Below are 20876 nucleotides of genomic sequence, written 5' to 3' on the forward strand. Positions count from 1 at the left end.
GGTAGTCTTAAACAAATATACTTTGAAACAAAAGTATACCCCTCATTCACATGGTTATAGGCTTAAAATAATAAGACACCTGTACCATGTCAGATATAGAGTTGAAATGTATTCAGTTTTGAGTTTCCATCCCAATATTACACTACAGAAGACGGACTTTATTATTTTTCATTCCTTAAAGTCATCATCTCATCTCTGCTCAGGCAGTAGCAGCCAGCCAGACCATCTAACGTTATCTCTGTGCTCCCCATACTGTACTGTCTTTAGTCATCCTATTTAGCGAGGCTAGCCTGTCTAATAATGCTGCAGAGCAGTCTGACGAAATCATTTGACTAGTTCTTCAAAGGAGATAAGGCATACATTCACGAATTGTCTCTGTCCCTCGCATCGCTGTGTTGTGTACATTCCTCTCATGTGGTCTGTTTGGTCTGTGTGTATCTAACCTAACAGCCAAGCCGGAAAGTACAGGCGCAATAGATTATGGTCATTGTAGTTCATTACCACGTTTCTGCACTGAACTAGGTTTAATTATTGGCTTGATACTACAGCCAAGCTGTCACGCCCTGACTCAGGGGACGTTGATTTGTTGAGTCAGGGTGTGTATATTCCGTGTTATGTTGTGTTTTTCCATGTTTAGTGTCTAGATCGTGTAGATCTATGTTGGCCAGGGTGGTTCCCAAACAGAGGCAGCTGTAGCTAGTTGTCTCTGATTGGGGACCATACTTAGGCAGCCGTTTGGCACCAGTCTGTGTGGGATCTTGTTCCGTGTGAGGTATGTTATTTGTCTACCTTGGACGTCACGTTTCGTTTGTTGTTTTGGTTGTGCGTTTATTCGTGAAATAAATATGAATGCATATCACGCTGCGCCTTGGTCCTTCTCGTTCATGAACGATCGTGACACAAGCGTCGCACATAGTTCTTGAATTGATTTCTCTCGTGAATTATTTGATTTCTCTCTACAGAAACCACGCGTTGGGCTCACCCTCCCAAATAAAATGGAATTCAATTAACTGAACCGACGTCGGTCAATTGGTTGTTCAATAACCCCCCCCCCCCCAAAAAAAAACAACAACACAAAAACAATTTTGGTTAATCGCTCAGCACTACCGATTGGCCATCAATAACTAGAAAATACATGTGTAAAATATCGACAGCAACAGCAACTAAAAAACGTCAGAATCAGAGGATGTATTTCTGTCTGATTAAAGGAATTTGAAACAATGTGAAAAGCAGCTGCCATTTTTATTCTAGCAGTAAAGTAAAAAGTAATTGTTTATTTAATGCTATTACATTAGCTCAACACTTTCACATGTCAACCATTTACATAGCTGAGTACACACTAAGGCTAATTTAGATTAAGTATCCCCATTGGTGGATCTTATAGAACATTTACTAAAGGCACTGGACAAGGTTTTGGATAGGGTTAAAACATTAAGTTTAGGCACTCATTCCAATGGTTAAGGTAAGGGTTAAGGTTTTGGATAGGGTTAAAACATTACGTTTAGGCACTCATTCCAATGGTTAGCACTGTTAAGTTAGTAGCTCAAATTCACTTGTCATAACAATCTATCTACATGGCATTCCTAAGAGAAAGATTAGCTCACTGTGGTTCACTGTAGTTTAGAATGAAAGTGAAGTATTGGTTTAAATTGGCATATTGTTACTGTACAAGCAAAACTAAACAAAAGTGCTACTTGAAGACAACAATTCAAAAGGCTTTGATAAACACAACTACCTCTACCACAATATTACCTGTACCTGACATGTATATGAAGTCAGTAAATATCCCTGATTCTGAAGAAATGTGCATAAATGAGCGCCCTCAAAGATTTGTCTCACTAATGAAATAAAAATGATTAATGCACTTGCCAGGTCAATCAGTGTACCAAGCATCTGTTAGGGTTTCTGGCATCTTACATTGCCCCCTGAACTTCCTTTATCACTGTAGTCATCCGATAAACTCCATAATATTTTTTAAATAACCTACTGTACAATATTGGTATTAGGGGGTGCTTGGGGAAAGTTTGGGGCAGTTTTAAGACAGTTTTCAACAGTTTGGGAAGATTTGGGTCAGTTTTAGGGCACCAACCCTAAAACCCCTGCTGCATGGTAGTGGACGCGTTTTAGGCTGACTACATTTCAGACACCTGCCAGATCTCACAACGCCTGGATAGGTATTTATTTAACAGATCAGTGAATCATATGAAATAGCAGTCGACTGCACAGTCGATAAAGTGGCATGAAACCATTTGTTGATGCAATGCAACAACTGAAATGTAGTCGACCTGGAACGCGCCCAGTACCTCCCAAAGGCGTGACCTCTTCACCGACGGAGTCGTGGAGCAGATCTGTCATCGGTGGACGTGGGCTTCAGCTTGACAGTGGCGAAAGGGTTCGTGCCCCTATACAACAAAGACAGAGTGAGAGAACAGAGATATGTAAGGCCACCGAAACTCACACAGTTTGTTAACTAACATTAACAGTCCAAAACAATGATTTCCCATGAAATAATCAAGTAGTCGTTTATTTGGATGAACACAGTGCAAAGCAGCACTAACCCAACGCACACCGGCGCCTCTCCAAAACGAACTGACCCAGCATGCCCCAGCTTCATCACATAGAGCAACTAATTTGCATAACATTGTGTGATAGGCTGAGAGACATTCAAATGTCTACACACATTACAATATCACCAACAAGCTCTCACAGTCACACTACAGAATTAGATGTTCATCCACGTTCTCCAAACGTGTCATTTCAAAATTGCTCCAAATGTTTTTGACACCCTGGGTTGACTCCTGCTGCTCTGTATCGTTCCATTTCTCCAAACGTCAAATTTCGAAGTTAAGGGATAAGTTTAGGCACTCATTCCAATGGTTAAGGTAAGGTTAAGGTTTTGGATAGGGTTAAAACATTAAGGTTAGGCACTCATTCCAATGGTTAAGGTAAGGGTTAAGGTTTTGGATAGGGTTAAAACATTACGTTTAGGCACTCATTCCAATGGTTAAGGTAAGGGTTAAGGTTTTGAATAGGGTTAAAACATTACGTTTAGGCACTCATTCCAATGGTTAAGGTAAGGGTTAAGGTTTTGGATAGGGTTAAAACATTAAGTTTAGGCACTCATTCCAATGGTTAAGGTAAGGGTTAAGGTTTTGGATAGGGTTAAAACATTAAGTTTAGGCACTCATTCCATAAGGGGCAATCAATCCATTTTTGGACTTATAAATTCATGATATGTACCCATTGATTCTTGAAGAATATAACTTAGAAATTCCTAATGAGATTAGTTCAACTGTCGTACCCCAATAGAACTTAAAATATAAGCTTATTTTGCTTCAACATTTGTAAACTAAGAAAATGTTAACATGATTAAAACTATAATTTTTATATCATGGATGGTCAGTCTTTGCATCCATAGTCTGTCTATGAATTCGAGAGTGACTACATTTCTCCAGCCCCATCCCTCAGCTTTTTACCAAACCAGGGGCGGGGATTCTGCTTTGTTATTATTTCTACTGCTGATTGCCGCTTTAAAACCTCTTAAGGATCGGACCCTTTTTTTCAATTTTCGCCTAAAATGACATACCCAACTCTAACTACCTGTAGCTCAGGACCTGAAGCAAGGATATGCATATTCTTGATACCATTTGAAAGGAAACACTTTGAAGTTTGTGGAAATTTGAAATTAATGTAGAAGAACATTAGATCTGGTAAAAGATAATACAAACAAAAAAACGTGAAATGCAAGAGAAAGGCCCCAATATAATATTGCAGTTTAGGCGCAATTTAGATTTTGGCCAATAGATGGCAGCAGTGTGTGTGCAAAGTTTCAGATTGATCCAGTGAAGCATTGTGCAATACTGGACTATTGCAAGTCTGCCCAAATGTGCCGAATTGGTCAATTGATACATTTTCAAGTACATAGAGAACATACAAAAATGATATGGTAATACAAAATGTAAGTTTACACACTCCCAGGAATGTCATACATGATGGATCATTAGCTTATACACTACATTTCACATAACTAAATGGCCGGACGGGGTGGGTGTGGAGCCAGAGACAGCAGGGGTTCAAACTGTAGAACCCAGTTCCTATATTTGAATATAAAATTTGATTTTATCAAACAAAACTATGCTACATTTTATCTCTGGGACCCTTAGGATGACAAATCAGAGCAAGATTACTGAATGTAAGTACATTATTTACCTTCAGAGGTGAATGTATCAAACCAGTTGCCGTGATAATTTTGTTGTTGTTGTGCACTCTCCTCAAACAATAGCATGGTATTTTTTCACTGTAATAGCTACTGTAGATTGGACAGTGGAGTTAGATTAACAATAATTTAAGCTTTCTGTCCATATAAGACATGTCCATGTCCTGGAAAGTTTGCTGTTACTTACAACAGTCATGCTAATCACATTAGCGTACGTTAGCTGAACCGTCCCGTATACGGGACACCGATACCGTAGAGGTTAAGGTAAGGGTTAAGGTTTGGGATAGGTTATGTATATATATATATTTTTTTTAAACAGTGTGCACAACTGGGATCGAACACACAACCTTCTGATCCAGAATCATGGGATTACACCCAGCCACCATAGCCGTCCACAACGCCCTAGCAAAACCCAAGCCTACTTGATGGTAATAGCGTTCACTGTTGCCCCTAGTGGCCGGTTTTGAAGGCATTTCCCGACGTCCTCGGGACATGGATAAACATCAAATTTAGACGTCCATCTTGAACAATCTCCCTAGATATCACTTCTTAGTAATGAATAAACATAAATTGGACTGCAATGGTTGTTCCTTACTTTGGGAAGAGGTTTGGCCCAGGTCCACCATGGCGCTCTCCTCTCTGGAGGGGGAGGAATGAATACAACTTGAAAGGTGTCTATTCCAACCCATGCAAACATTTTTACATATAGAGCTGAAACCCAGAGAGGGGGGCAGAGCATCTATGGGTGTGCAATCCACACCATGCAAAGATCCAACACCATGCAAACACACACAGAAACACACACACACACTCACACACTCCTCACCCCCCTACACTGTCAGCAGCTGGAGCTTCCCCCCTGCATCCACCAGAAGGAGGGCTGTGGCGTCATAGAGAACAGCACATTGCCACAGTGCCCCTGCTGGCTGGAGGACAAACATGCAGCAGATTTTAAATACTAACTTCTCTATTTGAAGCTTTCATTAAACCTTTTCAGCTTTAACTCCATTCTAACTAGCTTTTACTATAACTAGCTTTTCCTTACTTGTTATGCCTCACCAAAAACCTGAATAGGAATGACTTTCACTCAGAAACTTTCCTCAGAGTATCATGTTAACAATAACAAACCAACATTGATTTTTTAGAAACACTAAGTTAGTGTAGAACAGCAGGCTCATCATAGAGTAAACACTGTAAACACTAGACTTTAAGACCTTCATGGCCAACATCGATCCTCAGTGATCATTCACCCAGGCAGCACTACCTTGTTGTCAGAGTGAGACTCCACCCTTCTCTCCATGCTGGGTGTGATTGGACGCATCTCTGTCTGTCTATTGGGTGGAGGCGGGGGCGGGGGCGGGGGTCTGCCGTTGCTCATGCCTCCTGATTGGTCCAGCAGGTTGTCCATACTGTGGGCGCTCCTAAGAGTGGAGCTACTGAAGGATCAAAGGTCACCAAAATTCAAAACAGCATTAGCATTAGCAACTATTTTTAGAATATAAAACACGATTAACATAGCTCACTAGCAATGTTTCATAATTCGCTAATAATTTCCCTTGAGGGGAAATTTGGGTGAAGTGTCCCTTTAAGAGACAGTGGAGCTAGTGGATTACCTGGAGCCAGTTGATCTAGGGGCCTCCTCCAGTGGCCCCACAAAGGCAGCTGGGAACCAACCCTGACTGTGGGGGGAAGCAGAGAAGAGATACATTTCGATGAGTTTCTATGAAAGAAAGAGAGCTATGCCATGCTAGCATATTCAGCAAAAATATATATATTAAAATGGTATTTTAAATGTTCTGATACATATCCCAAAGACTACAATATCTAGTGGAGTATCTCTTGAATGGCTTGAAGTTTTCCTTATACAATGTTGTTCTGTGAGGGCAGCTCTGCCTCGAAGGCAGGAGCATCTCTCTCTCTCTCTCATTTTAGTCATTTAGCAGACACTCTTATCCAGAGCAATTAGGGTTAAGTGCCTTGCTCAAGGGCACATTGACAGATTTTTCACCTAGTCGGCTCGGGGATTAGAACCAGCCACCTTTCGGTTACTGGCACAACGCTCTTAACCACTAAGCTACCTGCCGCCCCCTCTCCCTCACCGTGAGCTGTTCTCTGCCCGGCCGTAGAGCCAGCCGTTTCGGGGCTCCTGCACCAGCACACTCACCACCTCCCCCCGGGAGAAGGGCAGCAGGGTGGGGCTGTTGGAGTTAGCAGGGTGGGACACCAGAGCTCTCATAAGTCTCCCTCCTCCACCCAGACCTAGGGACTCCCCAAATGAGCTGGAGCGGGAACGGATGTTCTGGGGTGAGGGGCCTGGAGGGGGGATGGAGGGGGACAGGGGATGGGGGAGTGAAGGGTGAGAGGGAAGGGAGGAGAGAGAAGGAGAGGATGTATGAACATCAGAGGGCCAGGAGGGCAGGTCATAGGAGAGGAAAGACATCTGAACACCATGGGTATGGTATGTGCATGGTCTAGTATTTATTTATGGTATGGTCATAGAGCTAGACATAGGACTCCAGATGGATATAACCTGTTTTAGCATGGACATTGCTATTGATGGCTTCCACCAAATTAGTCAACTGGGCTATCTATCTAACTCTATAGGTATGTATACTGTAGTGTAGATATACAGTATCATGCCCCCACCTCTAGAGGGCACTCTTCCCAGAGGCTGCTCCTCTTTGCCTGACCATTGGCTCCCCCTGTCCTCCTCCCTCATTCTGGACGTGTTGTCCTGGCCCAGTCGAGAGGGATTCCGGGATCCAAGTCCTCTGGTGGCGTTGACCTGGTCCCTCCATCCATCAGCTTTCTGCTGTAGGCCTCCCCCTGCCCCTGTCTGGCCCATCGAAAACACACACACACAAACACACATTACATTACTTTCATTCACCTTGTTTATTCATTGGCTTTAATCTAGTCAGGAAACTCACTCTCTTCTCTCTTACTTTGGTGACTCTCTCTCACTCAAAATAAAAACTGAAAGCAACAAACTAGGTGGAGCCTCTACTTATTAATTCCCTTCAAATCCACAAACTGGAGATAACAAGGAAAGGCCAGGAGCAGGTTGTCATATTAGAAACCAGCCAAGGTTCTTCTATGATGAATGTGGTTTATGACAGTATTGGAGAGGGTGGTCCTCTGTAGCTCAGTTGGTAGAGCATAATAATAATAATAATAATAATATGCCATTTAGCAGACGCTTTTATCCAAAGCGACTTACAGTCATGCGTGCACAAATTTTTTTTGTGTATGGGTGGTCCCGGGGATCGAACCCACTACCTTGGCGTTACAAGCGCCGTGCTCTACCAGCTGAGCTACAGAGGACCATGGCAACTGGATAGTGGGTTTGATTGCCGGGACCATCCGTACGTAAAATGTATGCATGCCTGACTGTAAGTCGGTTTGGATAAAAGCGTCTGCTAAAATTATTGTGTGTTTGTCTGTACTATGACTAAATGAGACTGTAGTACAATGAACTAAGCTACACTACCTTGTTCATGAGATAAATGATGGACTGAGTGAGACCACAGTGTTTCTCAGCCAGGAAACGGTATCTCCTCTCCTCCTCCATCAGAGCCTCGCGCTGACTCTCCCTCAGGAATTGAATGTACTCATCCTGTGGGCGCACACACACACACTGTGTAAATATATAACTAACAAAACCATCATATTTACAGAAACGTAAGACAATGGCGTTCTCCCTGGTGCACTCTTAAACTTTATTTTTTATTTATTTTACTCATACTCTTTATCTGACACACACACAGAGTGGACTGACCTGGTGAGGCCCTCTCCACGGCTGTCTCTCCAAAGATGTGGCCTTGTTCCTTATCTCCATCTCATATCGCCTCCTGCTGCCCTGGAGGAAACATTACACCAATGCCAGATTTACACTGAGCGTGCTCTTTCCATGACGGAGACTGACTAGGTGAATCCAGGAGAAAGCTGTCATCCCTTATTGATCTCACCTGTTAAAGCCACTTCAATCAGTGTAGATGAAGGGGAGGAGACAGGTTAAAGAAGGATTTTTAAACCTTGAGACAATTGAGACATTGATTGTGTGTGTGCCATTCAGAGGGTGAATGGGCAAGACAAAAGATTTAAGTGCCCTTGCCAGGCGCACCAGTTTGAGTGTGTCAAGAACTGCAACGCTGCTGGGTTTTTCACGCTCAACAGTTTCCTGTGTGTATCAAGAATGGTCCACCACCCAAAGGACTTCTGTGGGAAGCATTGGAGTCAACATGGGTCAGCATCCCTGTGGAACGCTTTCAACACTTTCTAGTCAAAGCCCCAACTAATTGAGGCTGTTCTGAGAGCAAAAGGGGGTGCAACTCAATATTAGGAAGGTGTTCCTAATGTCTTGTACACTCAGTTTATACATTGTAACACCACCATAGTCTTCATGTAAAAATATAATTAAGGACCAGTATTAAACACGAATAGTCCAGGAGTAAATTACACTGTTTGATCCTCACACAAAGCATCAAACTTGGAGCACTGCCCACTACTTCTCTTCTCCCTTCTGATTTTGTCTGTGCGCCAGTCCATGCTCTTTACTGCATTACTTCTGTACTGTCAACACAAGGGGGTACAGTATGTGAAAGGAATATGTGAAGGAGAGTGGTTACTCACTGCTATGTAGTCCTTATCCAGTTTGACATTGTTGTCCATCTCCTGCAGCACCTCAGTGTGGAACCAGCGGAACTAGAGCAACACAGAGAATGGTTATTATGATCGCAGTAGTTGAAACACCATTGGTTAGCCAAACAATCACATCTCAAACTGACAGATTATAGAATCAACTGTGTTGTTACACCATCTAGTAAAATATACAGTACAATATCTTAAGTGGGTTGCTTAGTTGTGAGTTGTTTTGAGAGGTGTATAACTACAACCCAGGTAAAATTGCAATACACTCTTAATTCTTCATTTTGAATTCTAATACAGTAAAAGGACTAGTGTAGTGCTACTGTTCTACTGTTTGATGAGGAGTGTAAAGTAACCTACTACTCCTTCCAGTTCAGTGGTGAGTCGCCTCTGGTTCTCTGAAATCTGAATCAGGACATCTCCTGTGAGACACAATGAGAAATGATTATCATGGGCAGGCATTAAGAAACACACACACACACACACACACATGCACGTGTGTGCGTGCACACACACACACACACATCCCAAAAAGAGAGACACACGTCAGCACACACACATACTCCCACTCACCCCCCCCTTTTATAATCGCTTTTATAATCGTTCACAATATCCTAAGGCTCATCTCTCTGACTACACTAAGACGTTTCTGTAATTTCAACAGTAAAACACTGTAGAATTCACAGTAAAATATTGTGAAAAATAAATAAATAATACATTTTAAAAAGCACATTGTAAGACTTTTCTGTAATTTGACATTTATAATTTAGTCATTTAGCAGACGCTCTTATCCAGAGCGACTTACAGTTGTTGCATTCATCCTAAGACAGCTAGGTGGGACAACCACATTTCACAGGCATAGAAAGTACACTTTTAAAGGTGTGACTTGTAAGAGGCTATATTTGTTGCACCCATTAGTGAGAATGCTGTACAAATTTAACTATAATGGTTGAGTGGCTACACAGTAAACCCCATTTACTTAAATACTTCTAATACGTTGAACTCAAAGTCAATGAAAAGTAATTATTACTTCAAATGTTTATGTGGTACTGACTCAAAACGAAATGAGAAGTCACATCAACTCTATTTTTTAAATATACTGCAAGTAAATTTTTGGGAATTGTTTTTAAGATATGTTTTTGCATGTACATTGAGTGATTGATCAATTGATCTTATGCTTCATAAAGATAAATAACATACATTTTTCAACTGTTGGATATCCTAACTCTGGCTGGATTCCAATAGGAATCAAACATCACTTTGCAAACCAGCATAAAGTGACTTGCAGGTAGGGTTGCAAAATTCGGGTACATTTCCCAGGTTTTCCAGAAATCCCCGTTGGAAGATTCCTGGAAATCCTTCAGCCAGGATTTTTGAAAATCTGGGAATTTGGGGAAAGTTACTTGAACTTTGCAACCCTATTTACAGGCCTGATGTGGCCTATAAACAATTATTGTCAGGCCACTGTATTAGGGTAAAGCTAGTCCTCAAAATAAGGCCTTATGAGACATGTAATGTATTTTCATAGAGCTTTGTTATAATGATAACTGATTAACTCACTTGGTGAAGACCAAAGGACTGAAAATGAACAAATTCAACAACTGTGTTTCTTTTGCCCTGTAGTCACTGTCAGTTTCGAAGCCTTTGTTAAGGCCTATAGTGCAAGTAATATAAGACTTCAAATATCAGTTGGTATGCTGTAATATATCATTACATATTCACTATTAGCAATTGCTGAATAGCTTTTCAATACAATTCAACAATAAAGTAAAGTATTGCTCTTTTGCTGTATATTTTTTATGTAGCAAACTGTAAATTATGGTGCATTTTGGAAAAATATTGTTGGCGGGGAAAGAATCGCTGGTTTATTAACATATTGTAAGGCATGCGTTGTAAGTGGCTATATTTGTTTCACCCGTTAGTGAGAGTCCTGTACTGTCCTGTACTGTCCTGTCCTGTATATGGTAGTAGCTCCCAAACAATTAAATGTATATAGAGGATAGATCAGAGTGGAAACTGGTTTTATTTTTACTGGTATTGTTCGCCCCTCCTGCACATACTGTTTTTTTTACTGTTACAAATTGTCTTTCTATTTGTGCAAAATAAACGGAACAAAATTTAAACCTTCAATGGTTTACTATTTCACCATGTCAATTAGATTTATTTTGCCCTCTAATCACAGCCAGTTTGGAAGCCTTTGTATAGGCCTCTAGAAGTGCAACTGATGTAAAACACCTATTCATTAATATGCTGTAAATGACTAGCAGCCAACCTGCTTGCTCCCATCCCTTGTAATTACAGTAAAATACTGTAAAAATAACTTTCTGACAGTTTAAAGTATTGTACTGTGTTTCATTGCTTTGACATTATAATAATTTACAGGAAGCTGGCATCAAGTTAGCGTGAATATCTCAGTATTGGCACTATTCAGATATGGTCAGAGATTGTAATTACAATTATTTTGAAGACCAGTGTATCCTTAAATGCCCACACCAGTAAAAATGTTGTTGCACAACAACATAAGTCAATAAGTCGTAGTTTTAGTCATAATATATTATGGCTTGAAGTGACAAATCCAAACTTACCACTTCCTGCAAATCCGTGTGAATGACGCATCTTTTCCTATGATACAGTATGACATACAAATTATTTTCAACCTACGTTTAATTTCAGGGCTGGGATTTATTTGAATGTTACCACGCCACCAGCATAGCATTGTTTATTAATCAGAAACAGCTGCAAAGTAATTCCTCTTCTTGACTGAGATGAGCCAAATAGCCTGGTCAGTGATATCCGGAATCCTTGGGACGTCCCTACCCAAAACCCTAACCTTAACCTTAACCCCTACCCTAACCATATTAAATTGGGGTAGGTACGTCCAAAGGATTCCAGATAGCATGGCACAAAGAGCCTTGTGTCCACATGGCCTCCTGAGCCATGGCGCAAATAAAAATGGCAGTGCAAATGTATCTTTTTGCACCTCCACTTTTTTACCAGAAAATTATCATAATCCATTGGATCATTGGATCATATATACAGTACCAGTCAAAAGTTTGGACACACCTACTCATTCAAGGGTTTTCTTTATTTGTACTATTTTCTATATTCTAGAATAATAGTGAAGACATCAAAACTAGGAAATAACACATATGGAATCACGCAGTAACCAAAAAAGTGTTAAACAAATCAAAATATATTTTATATTTAAGATTCTTCAAAGTAGCCACCCTTTGCCTTGATGACAGCTTTGCACACTCTTGGCATTCTCTCAACCAGCTTCATGAGGTAGTCAACTGGAATACATTTCAATTAACAGGCGTGTTCATTTGTGGAATTTATTTCCTTCTTAATGCGTTTGAGCCAATCAGTTGTGTTGTGACAAGGTAGAGGTGGTATACAGAAGATAGCCCTATTTGGTAAAAGACAAAGTCCATATTATGGCAAGAACAGCTAAAATAAGCAAAGAGAAATGACAGTCCATTACTTTAAGATATGAAGGTCAGTCAATACGGAACATTTCAAGAACTTTGAACGTTTCTTCAAGTGCAATCGCAAAAACCATCAAGTGCTATGATGAAACAGGCTCTCATGAGGACCGCCACAGGAAAGGAAGACCCAGAGTTACCTCTGCTGCAGAGGATACGTTCATTAGAGTTAACTGTACCTCTGTCACAGGTTTCGGCCGAGGCTGCTCCTCCTCCTTGTTCGGGCAGGCTTCGGCGGTCGTCGTCCCCGGAGTACTAGCTGCCACCGTTCGATGTTTCATGTTTGTTTGGTTTTGTCTGTTTGTACACCTGTCCCTTGTTGGTGTTTGATTTTGTTTCCTATTTAGTTATCGTGTGTTGGGTCAGGTGTTATGTGTGATTGTTTTTTGTCAAGCTGTTGCTCTCTGTATTTACTCTCGTGTTTTGTTGTTTTTCGAGAGTCCGCACTGTGTGCGCTATCGTCGTTTTACGCACTGTGGTTATTGTGCGTAATTTGTATTTTGCCTCCCGGTTGGGTTGGCTGTTCGCCTGTTTGGTGCTGCTTTCGTTTACTAAAGTCTGTTCACGAACGCCCGTGTTTCCTGCGCTTGATTTCCACACCGCATCTACACTCAGCTACTGACAACCTCAGATGGCAGCCCAAATAAATGCTTCACAGAGTACAAGTAACAGACACATCTCAACATCAACTGTTCAGAGGAGACTGCGTGAAATCAGGCCTTCATGGTCGAATTGTTGCAAAGAAACCACTACTAAAGGACATCAATAATAAGAAGAGACTTGCTTGGGCCAAGAAACACGAGCAATGGACATTAGACAGGTGGAAATCTGTCCTTCGGTCTGAGGAGCCAAAATTTGAAATGTTTGGTTCCAACCGCCATGTCTTTGTGAGACGCTGAGTAGGTGAACGGATGATCTCCGCATGTGTGGTTCCCACCGTGAAGCATGGGGGAGGAGGTGTGATGGTGTGGGGGTGCTTTGCTGGCGACACTGTCAGTGATTTATTTAGAATTCAAGGCACACTTAACCAGCATGGCTACCATAGCATTCTGCAGTGATATGCCATCCCATCTGGTTTGCGCTTAGTGGGACTATCATCTGTTTTTCAACAGGACAATGACCCAAAACACACCTCCAGGTTATGTAAGGGCTATTTGACCAAGGAGAGTGATGGAGTGCTGCATCAGATGACCTGGCCTCCACAATCACCTGACCTCAACCCAATTGAGATGGTTTGGGATGAGTTGGACCGCAGAGTGAAGGAAAAGCAGCCAACAAGTGCTCAGCATATGTGGGAACTCCTTCAAGACTGTTGGAAAAGCATTCCTCATGAAGCTGGTTGAGAGAATGCCAAGAGTGTGCAAAGCTGACATCAAGGCAAAGAGTGGCTACTTTGAAGAATCTAAAATATAAGATATATTTTGATATGTTTAACACTTTTTTGGTTACTACATGATTCCATATGTGTTATTTCATAGTTTTGATGTCTTCACTATTATTCTACAATGTAGAAAATAGTAAAAATAAAGAAAAACCCTTGAATGAGTAGGTGTGTCCAAACTTTTGACTGGAACTGTATATATACTGAACAAAAATATAAATGCAATATGCAACAATTTCAAAGATTTTACTGAGTTACAGTTTATAGAAGGAAATCATCCAATTGAAATTAATTCATTATGCCCTAATCTATGGATTTCACGACTGGGCAGGGGTGCAGACATGGGTGGGCCTGGGAGGGCATAGGCCCACCCACCAGGCCCAGCCAATCAGTATGAGTTTTCCCCAAAAAAAGTGCTTTATTACAGACAGAAATACTCCTCTGGGATTTTTTATTTCAGCTCATGAAACATGGGACCAACACTTTACATGTTGTGTTCATATTTTTGTTCAGTATATGTGACTCGTTTCAGGAAACTAGGCGTATGTCGCGCGTCACTACTTTACAGGAGAGCCATTTGAACGTAAACGTTTTTATTTTTATTAAAAATTCATTTTTTTGGCAGAAATGCCTTCTGGAACATGTGAACTTTCATGTACCTTAATAACAAACGTGTATGCCATCTTTAAATACGACTAAAATTGTTAAATTACGAGCCTAGATGGTTTAGCCACAGAAAAAGACAGCAACCTTCACGCTAGCCATGATTGGCTGAGATAATGAGTGGGCTGGACATGGACAAGCCAAGAGATGAGTTCGGATTGGTCTGCCATGTAGCAGGCTTCTGTCTATTTGAGCTGGTCAGTATGTGTAGGTTCATTAGAGTTAACTGTACCTCTGTCACGGTTTCGGCCGAGGCTGCTCCTCCTCCTTGTTCGGGCAGGCTTCGGCGGTCGTCGTCCCCGGAGTACTAGCTGCCACCGTTCGATGTTTCATGTTTGTTTGGTTTTGTCTGTTTGTACACCTGTCCCTTGTTAGTGTTTGATTTTGTTTCCTATTTAGTTATCGTGTGTTTGGTCAGGTGTTATGTGTGATTGTTTTTTGTCAAGCTGTTGCTCTCTGTATTTACTCTCGTGTTTTGTTGTTTTTCGAGAGTCCGCACTGTGTGCGCTATCGTCGTTTTACGCACTGTGGTTATTGTGCGTAATTTGTATTTTGCCTCCCGGTTGGGTTGGCTGTTCGCCTGTTTGGTGCTGCTTTCGTTTACTAAAGTCTGTTCACGAACGCCCGTGTTTCCTGCGCTTGATTTCCACACCGCATCTACACTCAGCTACTGACAACCTCAGATGGCAGCCCAAATAAATGCTTCACAGAGTACAAGTAACAGACACATCTCAACATCAACTGTTCAGAGGAGACTGCGTGAAATCAGGCCTTCATGGTCGAATTGTTGCAAAGAAACCACTACTAAAGGACATCAATAATAAGAAGAGACTTGCTTGGGCCAAGAAACACGAGCAATGGACATTAGACAGGTGGAAATCTGTCCTTCGGTCTGAGGAGCCAAAATTTGAAATGTTTGGTTCCAACCGCCATGTCTTTGTGAGACGCTGAGTAGGTGAACGGATGATCTCCGCATGTGTGGTTCCCACCGTGAAGCATGGGGGGAGGAGGTGTGATGGTGTGGGGGGGTGCTTTGCTGGCGACACTGTCAGTGATTTATTTAGAATTCAAGGCACACTTAACCAGCATGGCTACCATAGCATTCTGCAGTGATATGCCATCCCATCTGGTTTGCGCTTAGTGGGACTATCATCTGTTTTTCAACAGGACAATGACCCAAAACACACCTCCAGGTTATGTAAGGGCTATTTGACCAAGGAGAGTGATGGAGTGCTGCATCAGATGACCTGGCCTCCACAATCACCTGACCTCAACCCAATTGAGATGGTTTGGGATGAGTTGGACCGCAGAGTGAAGGAAAAGCAGCCAACAAGTGCTCAGCATATGTGGGAACTCCTTCAAGACTGTTGGAAAAGCATTCCTCATGAAGCTGGTTGAGAGAATGCCAAGAGTGTGCAAAGCTGACATCAAGGCAAAGAGTGGCTACTTTGAAGAATCTAAAATATAAGATATATTTTGATATGTTTAACACTTTTTGGTTACTACATGATTTCCATATGTGTATTTCATAGTTTTGATGTCTTCACTATTATTCTACAATGTAGAAAATAGTAAAAATAAAGAAAAACCCTTGAATGAGTAGGTGTGTCCAAACTTTTGACTGGAACTGTATATATACTGAACAAAAATATAAATGCAATATGCAACAATTTCAAAGATTTTACTGAGTTACAGTTTATAGAAGGAAATCATCCAATTGAAATTAATTCATTATGCCCTAATCTATGGATTTCATGACTGGGCAGGGGTGCAGACATGGGTGGGCCTGGGAGGGCATAGGCCCACCCACCAGGCCCAGCCAATCAGTATGAGTTTTCCCCAAAAAAAGTGCTTTATTACAGACAGAAATACTCCTCTGGGATTTTTTATTTCAGCTCATGAAACATGGGACCAACACTTTACATGTTGTGTTCATATTTTTGTTCAGTATATGTGACTCGTTTCAGGAAACTAGGCGTATGTCGCGCGTCACTACTTTACAGGAGAGCCATTTGAACGTAAACGTTTTTATTTTTATTAAAAATTCATTTTTTGGCAGAAATGCCTTCTGGAACATGTGAACTTTCATGTACCTTAATAACAAACGTGTATGCCATCTTTAAATACGACTAAAATTGTTAAATTACGAGCCTAGATGGTTTAGCCACAGAAAAAGACAGCAACCTTCACGCTAGCCATGATTGGCTGAGATAATGAGTGGGCTGGACATGGACAAGCCAAGAGATGAGTTCGGATTGGTCTGCCATGTAGCAGGCTTCTGTCTATTTGAGCTGGTCAGTATGTGTAGGTAATCCTGTCTAACTTGGCTTTAAAAAATATATATTGCATAGTAGAACCGCACAAGTGTTGCTCTCCACTTTCTGGAGGACCGAGTTTTGAAATCAGTATAATTAGAGTATGATAGCTAAGGAAATGTTATACAATTGTATAATCTATATAATTGTAAATATTGGGTCTAATATAGAACCCCCCTCCATGCAAAAAGTGCAAAAGAAAAAGTAGGTCATTACCACATTAAGAGAAAAAAAATGTAGGCTTTGATATTCACATTATAATTACATTCTAAAATCTCTATGTACTTTGCTCCGTTCATCTTTCTCTCAATCCTGACTAGTCTCCCAGTCCCTGCCGCTGAAAAACACCCCCACAGCATGATGCTGCCACCACCATGCTTCACGGTAGGGATGGTGCCAGGTTTCCTCCAGACGTGACACTTGGTATTCAGGCCAAAGTGTTGAATCCTGGTTTCATCAGACCAGAGAATGTTGTTTCTCATGGTCTGAGAGTCAGGTGCTTTTTGGCAAACTCCAGGCGAGCTGTCATGTGCCTTTTACTGAGGATTGGCATCCGTCTGGCCACTCTACCATAAATGCCTGATTGGTGGAGTGCAGCAGAGATGGTTGTCCTTCTGGAAGGTTCTCCCATCTCCACAGAGGAACTCTAGAGCTCTGTCAGAGTGACCATCGGGTTCTTGGTCACCTCCCTGACCAAGGCCCTTCTCCCCCGATTGCTCAGTTTGGCAAGGCGGCCAGCTCTAGGAAGAGTCTTGGTGGTCCAAACTTCTTCCATTTAAGAATGATGGAGGCCACTGTGTTCTTGGAGACCTTCAATGCTGCAGAAATGTTTTGGTACACTTCCCCAGATCTGTGCCTCAACACAATCCTGTCTCGGAGGTCTACGGACAATTCCTTCAACCTCATAGCTTGGTTTTTGCTCTGACATGCACTGTCAACTGTGGGACCTTATATAGACAGGTGTGTGCCTTTCCAAATCATGTCCAATCAATTGAATTTACCACAGGTGGATTCCAATCAAGTTGTAGAAACATCTCAAGGATGATCAATGAAAACAGGATGCACCTGAACTCAATTTCGAGTCTCATAGCAAACGCTCTGAATACCTAAGTAAATAAGGTATATCTGTTTTACATTTTGTATTCATTTGCAAAAATTTCTGATAACCTGTTTTCACTTTGTCATTATTGGGTATTGTGTGTAGATTGCTGAGGATTTTTATTTATTTAATCCATTTCAGAATAAGGCTGTAACGTAACAAAATGTGGAAAACGTCAAGTGGTCTGAATACTTTCCGAAGGCACTGTATTCACGTTTAGTCCTCTAAGTACACATGTCGAACTGCATCATTTTTGTTTGTTTGTTTCAAACCATTTTGAAATGTTTATCCCAATGTCACACATTGGCCCATTATTTATAGAAAGACCCATATACTGTATACAGTGCCTTCAGAAAGTATTAACACCCCTTTACTTTTTCCACATTTTGTTGTGTTACAGCCAGAATTTAGAATGGATTAAATTGAGATTTAGTGTCACTGATCTACACACAATACCCCATAATATCAAAGTGGAATTTTGTTGGTAGAACATTTTAGAAATTAATACAAAAATGTAAAGCTGAAATGTCTTGAGTCAATAAGTATTCAACCCCCTTGTTTTGAGAAGTCTAAATAAATTCAGGAGTAAAACTATGCTTAACAAATCGCACAATAAGTTTTATGGACTCATTCCGTGTTAAATAATAGTAGATAACATGATTTTTGAATGACTACTCCATCTCTGTACCCTTCACATACAATTATCTGTAAGGTCCCTCAATTCTAGTAGTGAATTTCAAACAGATTCAACTACAAAGACCAAGGGGGGGTTCAATGCCTCACAAAGAAGGGCACCGATTGGTAGATATGTAAAAAAAAAAAAAAAACTAGACGCTGAATATCCCTTTCAGCATTTTAATTAGGCTTTGGATGGTGTATCAATACACCCAGTCACTACAAAGATACAGGCGTCCTTCCTAAATCATTTACGGAGAGGAAGGAAACTGCTCAGGGATTTCACAATGAGGCCAATGGTGATTTGAAAACAGTTACAGAGTTTAACAACATTGTAGTTACTCCACAATACTAACCTAAATGACAGAGTGAAAAGAAGGAAGCCTGTACAGAATACGAATATTACAAAACATGCATCCTGTTTGCTACAAGGCACTTAAATAGTACTGCAAGAAATGTGGCAAAGAAATGAACTATTGGTCCCGAAAACAAAGCGTTATGTTTGGGGCAAATCCAACACAACACGTCCCTGAGTACCACTCTCCATATTTTCAAGTATGGTGGTGGCTGCATCATGTTATGGGTATGTTTGTCATTGCCAAGGACTATGGATTTTTGGGGGGATAAAAATAAATGGAATTGAGCTAAGCACAGGCAAAATCCTAGAGGAAAACCTGGTTCAGTCTGCTTTCCACGAGACACTGGGAAACGAATTCACCTTTCAGCAGGACAATAACCTAAAACACAAGGCCAAATCTACACTGGAGTCGCTTAACAAGGTGACATTGAATGTTCCTGAGTGGCCTAGTTTCAGTTTTGACTTAAATCCGCTTGAAAATCTATGGCAAGACTTGAAAATGGCTGTCTAGCAATGATCAACAATTAACTTGACAGCTTGAAGAATGTTAAGAATAACGGGCAAATATTGTACAATCCAGGTGTGCAAAGCTCTTAGAGACTTATCCTAAAAGACTCACAGTCTTCTATAAAGGTGCTTCTACAAAATATTGACTCAGGGGCATGAATACTTATGTAAATTAGATATTTCTGTATTTTATTTTCAATAAATTTGCAAAATATATAAAAACATGTTTTCACTTTGTCATTATGGGGTATTGTGTGTAGATGGGTGAGAAAAAACATACATTTAATCAATTTTGAATTCAGGATGTAACACAACAAAATGTGGAATAAGTCAAGGGGTATGAATACTTTCTGAAAGCACTGTTATATATATATATATATATATATATATATATATATATATATATATATAGATATGGATATACAGTGGGGAAAAAAAGTATTTAGTCAGCCACAAATTGTGCAAGTTCTCCCACTTAAAAAGATGAGAGAGGCCTGTAATTTTCATCATAGGTACACGTCAACTATGACAGACAAATTGAGAATTATTTTCTCCAGAAAATCACATTGTAGGATTTTTAATGAATTTATTTGCAAATTATGGTGGAAAATAAGTATTTGGTCACCTACAAACAAGGAAGATTTCTGGCTCTCACAGACCTGTAACTTCTTCTTTAAGAGGCTCCTCTGTCCTCCACTCGTTACATGTATTAATGGCACCTGTTTGAACTTGTTATCAGTATAAAAGACACCTGTCCACAACCTCAAACAGTCACACTCCAAACTCCACTATGGCCAAGACCAAAGAGCTGTCAAAGGACACCAGAAACAAAATTGTAGACCTGCACCAGGCTGGGAAGACTTAATCTGCAATAGGTAAGCAGCTTGGTTTGAAGAAATCAACTGTGGGAGCAATTATTAGGAAATGGAAGACATACAAGACCACTGATAATCTCCCTCGATCTGGGGCTCCACGCAAGATCTCACCCCGTGGGGTCAAAATGATCACAAGAACGGTGAGCAAAAATCCCAGAACCACACAGGGGGACCTAGTGAATGACCTGCAGAGAGCTGGGACCAAAGTAACAAAGCCTACCATCAGTAACACACTACGCCGCCAGGGACTCAAATCCTGCAGTGCCAGACGTGTCCCCCTTCTTAAGCCAGTACATGTCCAGGCCCGTCTGAAGTTTGCTAGAGTGCATTTGGATGATCCACAAGAGGATTGGGAGAATGTCATATGGTCAGATGAAACCAAAATATAACTTTTTGGTAAAAACTCAACTCGTCCTGTTTGGAGGACAAAGAATGCTGAGTTGCATCCAAAGAACACCATACCTACTGTGAAGCATGGGGGTGGAAACATCATGCTTTGGGGCTGTTTTTCTGCAAAGGGACCAGGACGACTGATCCGTGTAAAGGAAAGAATGAATGGGGCCATGTATCGTGAGATTTTGAGTGAAAACCTCCTTCCATCAGCAAGGGCATTGAAGATGAAACGTGGCTGGGTCTTTCAGCATGACAATGATCC

At 41.1% G+C, this 20876-nt stretch overlaps 1 protein-coding gene across 1 annotated transcript in view; it reads right to left on the minus strand.

Moving 5' to 3' along the window:
• Positions 1–1223: 1223 nt before the first annotated feature.
• LOC121569730 (brain-specific angiogenesis inhibitor 1-associated protein 2-like protein 2) overlaps positions 1224–20876 on the minus strand; it is a 23700-nt gene continuing 4047 nt past the window's right edge. Inside the window, exons 4-13 of the mRNA XM_041880885.2 lie at positions 9224–9285; positions 8849–8920; positions 7995–8075; positions 7707–7832; positions 6863–7052; positions 6316–6529; positions 5830–5895; positions 5481–5652; positions 4812–4855; positions 1224–2402 (exon numbers count right to left, since the gene is read on the minus strand). Coding sequence (XP_041736819.2) covers positions 2324–2402; positions 4812–4855; positions 5481–5652; positions 5830–5895; positions 6316–6529; positions 6863–7052; positions 7707–7832; positions 7995–8075; positions 8849–8920; positions 9224–9285 — 1106 coding nt within the window. The 3' untranslated portion in view covers positions 1224–2323. The remainder of the gene's footprint in view (positions 2403–4811; positions 4856–5480; positions 5653–5829; positions 5896–6315; positions 6530–6862; positions 7053–7706; positions 7833–7994; positions 8076–8848; positions 8921–9223; positions 9286–20876) is intronic.

This window comes from Coregonus clupeaformis, chromosome 7, assembly GCF_020615455.1.
Source record: "Coregonus clupeaformis isolate EN_2021a chromosome 7, ASM2061545v1, whole genome shotgun sequence".
In the NCBI taxonomy this organism is placed as follows: Eukaryota; Metazoa; Chordata; class Actinopteri; order Salmoniformes; family Salmonidae; genus Coregonus; species Coregonus clupeaformis.